Source organism: Vicia villosa, unplaced genomic scaffold, assembly GCF_029867415.1.
Source record: "Vicia villosa cultivar HV-30 ecotype Madison, WI unplaced genomic scaffold, Vvil1.0 ctg.001839F_1_1, whole genome shotgun sequence".
Taxonomy (NCBI): Eukaryota; Viridiplantae; Streptophyta; class Magnoliopsida; order Fabales; family Fabaceae; genus Vicia; species Vicia villosa.
The window spans coordinates 278,506-285,912 of record NW_026705742.1 but is presented as its reverse complement, the minus strand read 5'-3'; the positions used below and the strand labels follow the sequence as shown (position 1 = coordinate 285,912).

The 7,407-nt window shown below is 39.0% G+C and overlaps 1 protein-coding gene across 1 annotated transcript; it reads left to right on the top strand.

The window, feature by feature from the left end:
- Positions 1-5,504: 5,504 nt before the first annotated feature.
- Positions 5,505-7,136, top strand: LOC131636807 (uncharacterized). Its single transcript, XM_058907401.1, has one exon. The coding sequence runs from the start codon at positions 5,505-5,507 to the stop codon at positions 7,134-7,136; it is 1,632 nt and encodes a 543-aa protein (XP_058763384.1).
- The last annotated feature ends 271 nt before the right edge of the window (positions 7,137-7,407 follow it).

The following is a 7,407-nucleotide window of genomic DNA, read 5'->3' as shown; positions in this document are numbered from 1 at the left end:
GTTGTCAGTTCGTCCATCCAAGCAAAGACCTCGCCCAACCATATAAAAGGTAACACACGTAGAGATCTTCTCGTTAGGTGGGGAAGGAAATCCGCTTGGGAAGTTAATGCATGGCAAAAATTATTCAAACCTTTCTTCAAAGCCAAATTATTTCAGAGTGAGCAAAGTGAATCTCACTTGACCAGGATGACTATCTCGCCCAGCAAAGCAAGGCGATTAGAGAATTCTTAAAGGCTGAGTAATTTCAAGGGGAATAAACACATGCTTACTAGGCAAAAAATAAGGCATCGCCTAGCGAGATATGGCAGAACATGCCCACTTGGAGTAGTTTGCAGACAATTTGTGTGGAAAAAGGCAAACCCACTAGGTGAGCTAAAGGTCTCTCCTACCGAGACTAGTGCTAGCTGCCCCTATAAATAGTATATCAAACCAGTCAAGGAGACTTTTGGCATAAGATTGTTGAGGTATTCACAAAGAAACACTCCAAGAATAACAAGAGAGAAAGAGAGAGGGGACGACTTAAGGAAAAGCGTCATCGGAGAAATCAACACAGACATTCAATTTCTTGGTGTTGTCTCCACTTTCGAAAACGGTTAGTACTGACATGTGCCCAAGCACCTGCACCTGCTCGCCCGTAGAGCCGACGAGCGTGACTTTGAAAGCAAGCATCTCGGAGGTTTCCATACCCATACCTTTGAAAGCATCTCAGTATAAGACATCCGTAGAGTTGCTCGGGTCAATCAGTACCCGCCTGACACTCCACTTACGGATATAAATCATTATCACCATTCGGTCATTATCGTGGGCCAGTACGCCCTTTGCATCTTGCTTGGAAAAACTCACGGTAGCTGACTCTTTCCCCCGTCCTCGGGAGATACATCCTAGGACACGTGCAACAGCATCCAGTCATAATGCTTCCTTGTCGAGCTGGTCTCACCGCCCCCGGCAAATCCCCCCGCAATGGTGATTAAAGTGTGGCGCATCACCCGCATTTCGCACACTTCTTCTAAGGTTTTTACCTTTCTTAATCTGTGACTTTTCTGCCATGGACTCTTACCGAGAAGGACTTCTCTTTCTAGTTGGTGACGACGCGTCTGTCATACCCTAATTTTGCCCCTAGTTTTTTTTTATTATTATTCATTTCTTAGATCATAATCTGAATCATGTTCTTTGCATCATCTACACCTAAAATAAAATAGACTTTTGTATTAATCATTTGTACTTTGAGAGATCCTATCTCATTTGTTAGCATATCGCATTAGTCATTGAATAGGTTTTTTGCATTAAAGTCTTAATCATATTTGCATCTTTTTTCGCATTTTAAGTCACATTTCTTTATTTTATTTTTAGTTTAATCTTTTAGTTAATTGTTAATTAAATATAATTTTTTATTAATAATTAAATGTTAAAGTTTGATTATTAATTAGGATTGGTATTTAGTTAATAATTAAATTTGTTTCAAATATTGTTGCCATAAAAAAAACAGTCCTTTTTCCTTTAGAATTGCTTTATTATATATACCAATAAAAACAAAAACAAAAGAATTTGTCCAGCTCTATTACAATGCATCCACGCATATCTCCACATCCTCCTTGTACCTCCAAAGCAGACCAGAAGAAAACAAAAATCGTTACACCTTGCTGCTCCACGACATCACCATCATCTTGTGATAACATTGCACAAGACAACAAAATTCAAAAGCTGCTCCAGCCTGCACCATAGCTGTCCCAACGGTCCAAACATTATACCAAGATAGACAATTACAAACCTGCATCAAAAAAGCAACACAACAGAGCATCAAAAGTGTTCAAATTCACCGAGTTTCCCCCTCAAAGTCTCATCAAAAACCCTAATCTCCTCCCTATATAAACAGCCTCATTTTTCAGCACCAGGGGGCCATCAACGGAAAATACACTCTGAACCTCTGCAGAAATTTCCCTCAAACCAACACTTTCATAACATAAACCTCATAACCTAAACCACCACACCATAGCCAAATCCTCACTAAACAAACCTTCCACATCAACATACACATAATCTCTCAAACTCACTCACCTCACTAAACCATTTCAACTCAACCAAATCACCCCTCACACACCCTAACTATCACTCTATTCAAATTTCCTCAATGCTCCCTCAACAATAACCTCACGACCTCAAACCATCCATTCAATACCCAAAACTTAAACCTTCTCAACTCATAACCAAAAACTACACCTTCAAAATCATTCAACACAACACACTCAGACACTCATCAACAGCAAACCAAATAACCGATTCAGTCAATAACATAAAAAACTCAGAATTGCAAACAACGAAGAAGAAGAAGAAGAAAAAGAAGAAGACCGAGAAGAAGCAGAGTTCAAGAACATACCCGGTTTTTTCCTCTCCTTTTCATTTGTTATTTCATGCTGTTAATTTCGATTCCGCTGTGTAACCTGTAATATCCTTTAAATGTAGTGCTATTTGGGGTTTTAGGATTTGTTGGGATTCGGGTTTATTTGTTGTTTCCATGTCTTTGTCTGAACATTCCATGAACGAAACCGAGAGAAATCGAGAGATAGCGAGGTCGAAAGAGAGAGCAATCGAGAGAGCATCGAGAGCGAACGAGAGGGATGTTTGATTTCGTTGTTGTTTTGAGTTCATAGCCATGGCAGAGTTGAGTTGAGAGAATCGTGAGAAACCGAAAGAATTGATTGAGAGAGGCGGATATGATTTTTGCTTCTTAGGGTTTTGGCCATCTGGGCCGAATCTTCATGGCCCGTTGTTTGTTTTTTTTGTTTAATAACCCATCTTTTTTTTTTTTTTTCTTCTTCTTAATTAACTAATGATGTTTTAAGTAATTAATCTTATTAATCAAACTTTGACTATTTTAGTTGATTTTTAGTTAATTTGATTAAATAGTTAAATGCATTTCAATTTCAATTAGTTAATTAAAATAATACCATGATAAAAATCAATTCATTTTCACAAAATAATTTTCATTTCAATAAAACACTCGATCCAATATCGAGTCCATTCCAAACATTATCACAAAAAACTTCAAAATAATTCAAACTCTTTATTTCATTTTTCGCCCAATCGTGAAGTCTTTTCATTGCCCAAGTGCAAATCTCGCCCAAGTGCGAATCTCATTTCAAGTTGTCTTTTCCTCCCAAGTGCGATTAGACCCATTTCATAAACCCTAAAACGCTTGATCCAACGTCAAGTTGTTAATCCTCTTTTTTAACTATATCAAAGAGATCAAGTGACAAGAAGTGCACACCTCTTGAATATCTTTGGTCCTTTGAATCCCTAATATAATTAAAACTTTTCTAAATCAAATCAAAGTGATCAAGTGACAAGAAGTGAACACCTCTTGAATACCTTGATCTTCTGAATTAAAATACACTAATCAAATCAAAGTGATCAAGTGACAAGAAGTGCACACCTCTTGAATACCTTGATCCTTTGAATCAAAACACATTAATCAAATCAATAGATCAAGTGACAAGAAGTGAACACCTCTTGAATACCTTGATCTTTTGAATCAAAACACATTAATAAAATCAAAGTGATCAAGTGACAAGAAGTGCACACCTCTTGAATACCTTGATCCTTTGAGTCAAAACACATTAATAAAATCAAAGTGATCAAGTGACAAGAAGTGCACACCTCTTGAATACCTTGATCCTTTGAGTCAAAACACATTAATAAAATCAAAGTGATCAAGTGACAAGAAGTGCACACCTCTTGAATACCTTGATCCTTTGAGTCAAAACACATTTATAAAATCAAAGTGATCAAGTGACAAGAAGTGCACACCTCTTGAATACCTTGATCCTTTGAGTCAAAACACATTTATAAAATCAAAGTGATTAAGTGACAAGAAGTGCACACCTCTTGAATACCTTGATCTTTTGAATCAAAACACTTTAACCAAACCAAGAGGTTAAGTGACAAGGGGTGGACACCTCTTGAATACCTTGATCTTTTGAATCAAAACACTTTAACCAAACCAAGAGGTTAAGTGACAAGGGGTGGACACCTCTTGAATACCTTGATCTTTTGAATTAAAATACATTAATAAAACTTGGACAACAAGTGACAATGGGACTCGCTCCTGTTGAATACCTTGGGTAAAGGACGCGCTAGGTGAACACCTTGCTCAAATACTTTACTAAACGTTTGCAAACATCCATCCTAAAATCAATCAACAAACTCGTAGTTCTTCCGAACTACATTCGCTCTGATTCTTCCATTGAAGATATGTAGGCACAAGACTCAATTGTCTTGGCGAGCACACTAATAAAAAATATAATTTCGTAGTCTCGAACTACGATTGCTCTGACTTTCCCCATTGGGAATACGTAGGCACAAGACACAAACGTCTTGGCGAGCATAATAAAAAAAAACCTTTTCTTTTTCCTCCATAATTAAAAAAACCAAACATATGTTCTTTCTCTTCATTAAATAAACGTAGACTTAAGCTAACTCTCGATTTCAAAACAACTAAATGGGTCCCATCGAGTACGATGGAAGTAAGGGGTGCTAATACCTTCCCCTTGCTTAACCGACTCCCGAACCCAATTTTGGTTACGAAGACCAACTTGTTCATTGTATTCATTTCCCAAGGGTTTTATCAATATTTTCCCTTTCCCATTGGAATAAATAAAATTTGGTGGCGACTCTGTTTGTTACAATTTCGTGGCGATCATTTTTTGACCCGCGACAGCTGGCGACTCTGCTGGGGATATCCTAAGAGAGTCAACCCTAATTTAGTTCATTTTGCATTTGAGTGTTTGCTTTTGTTTGTTTATTCTTATGTTCTTTATGCTTATTCTTATATTCTCTATGTTTACTCTTTTGTTGTTTATGTTTATTTAATCTTGCTTTATCGCTTTTATTTTATTTCCGTATATATTCATCTGTGGGTATGGGAATGATATTTGAGTGAAGCTCTTAACCCGAGCTTTTGAAAAACAAGAGAGAAAACATAAGTTAGGAGGTGGTTGTGTAGTGCTAGTCCCCAAGGTGAACACCTTGAATGGCTAATACGAAAACCCCACTTGGAGGAGACTTATTCATGAGATTTGTCATAAGATGGTTCACCCGTCGCATGAAGAAAATCTGATTTCGTCGTTAACTTCAAGGACCTTTAGAACCCGTTACATCTATGGTGATGTAGACATCTCTACTATCAAAAATCTTAGAGCCATCATGTGAGGGGATCTTTGGGTAAAGAACATTGAACTATCCCATCATAAGGAGCCTTCCTCATTAGGTTGTGTTTTTTCCCAGATTACATCCATCCATTTAATAGCATTGTGTTGCATTCCATGATGTACGTATGCCATTGCATCTCATAAGAATCACTCTTGCATAAAAACAACCATCACGCATTCGCATTCATTAAACATGCATTTCCCAAAATCCAGTATTCATACCTGTCTTCTGCCAACAGTTAACAAGGCAAGCTGATTCCCCGACATCCCTATCAGACACGTAGTGTTTCCCGAAGAAGAATGGCTGACCAAGAGCAACACAACATGGAAGTTAGGATGGAAATCGATGAGTTGAAGGGAAGCATTACCAAGCTCACTGAGATGATGCAAGTACTAATAGCCAGGGATGCTGAACCCCAAAGAACTGTCATAGCTGAAGTCTCCGAAGCTGTTGAGGATCCCATTACTGTTCAAAGGCCACCTTCTACATGGCCAGAATTTGGTTTACCACCTGGTTACACTCCCCCATTCGCGAATACTTTGGGAGTAGGACTTTCTGCGCAACAGATTGCACCAATACCAGTCATTGCTGAACAGCCTCCGATTGTTCACACTACTGTTCAGCCTCCTCCTTTTGTCTATCATGTTGATGATTCCGAACGTGGTGATCAAGAACACAACCACGAGGTGGAAAAGGTGAAAGAAAAGTACAATGTCCTTGAGAAAAGATTGAAAGTCGTTGAAGGAAATGACATCTTTGGATTTGATACCATGAACCTCTGCTTGGTTTCTGACTTGACTGTGCCTGCAAAGTTCAAAGTCCCTGAGTTCGAGAAATACAAGGGGCACACTTGCCCTAAAGATCATCTGACTATGTACTTTCGCAAGATGGCTGCCTATGCCAACAATGACAAATTGCTCGTTCACATCTTTCAAGATAGCTTGGCTGGAGCTTCTCTGAAATGGTACATGAGTTTGAAGAGGGAGCATATCCAAACATGGAGAGACTTAGGCGAAGCTTTCCTGAAACAATACAAGTACAACATGGACTTAGCCCCTGATCGCAGACAACTCCAGACTATGACTATGAGAGATAGGGAAACTTTCAAAGTGTATGCCCAACGCTGGAGAGAGTTAGCTGCTCAAGTCGAACCTCCTCTTGCTGAAAAAGAGCTTACTGGCATGTTCATGGATACCTTGCATCCAGTTTTCTACGAGAAAATGATTGGAAGTGTATCTTCTAGCTTTGCTGACCTAGTCACCATTGGAGAAAGGGTTGAAGAAGGTTTGAAAAATGGCAAGATTGTCAATTCTGCTGGATCACCCAACAACAACCAACCAAAGAGATTCCCAGGAAACTTCCAGAGAAAGAAAGAAGGTGAAGCTAATGCTGTAGTGACTGGTGGTGAAGGAACTCAGAATCCACAACCCTACCAAGCTTCTATTTATCCACAAACGCCATTCATGCCTTACTATCAGTATCCGTATGTCGCAGCTGCTCAACATCAACAACCATACTTACCCATGCCATCGCATCAACAACCAGGGAATGCTTCTCATCAGAATGCTCCGCAAAGTGCTCCACAGAATTCTCAACAAAGTCAGAATAGGCAGCAGAATCAGAATAGGCCTCAGAAAGATCCACCAAAGGAGCCTCGCCGCATCGACCCAATCCCAATGACGTACACTGAATTGTGGCCTGCGCTAATCCATAAGTCGTTGATAGCTCCTAGGCCAACTAAAGCTCCAACGCCACCATTCTCCAAAGGATATAATCCGAATGCTAAGTGTGCTTTTCATAGTGGAGTAGTTGGCCATTCCATTGAAGACTGTTGGGTTCTGAAAGAGAAGGTTCAAGACCTGATCGAGAGCAAGATGCTCACCTTTCGAGATGTTAATCCGAATGTGGTCACTAATCCTCTACCCCGGTGAGTGCTGAAACACAAGGGATGCTCCTAAAGCCAGATATCAGACGGGAAAGCTCATCCTTGCTGCTGATAGTTACTAGGCATTTGTCTTTTCATTTCTTAATTTTCCTTGTTTGTACTGTGTTTTGTCGCATTTGAATTCTGTAATCCTTAATCGTAATTTTAATGAAATGAGCATTGCATTTTGTTTTGAACCAATCATATTGTGTTATCTTGTTTTATTTTCGTATCACTTACACAAATTCAAAATTACAAAAAATATGCATTTCTACTTC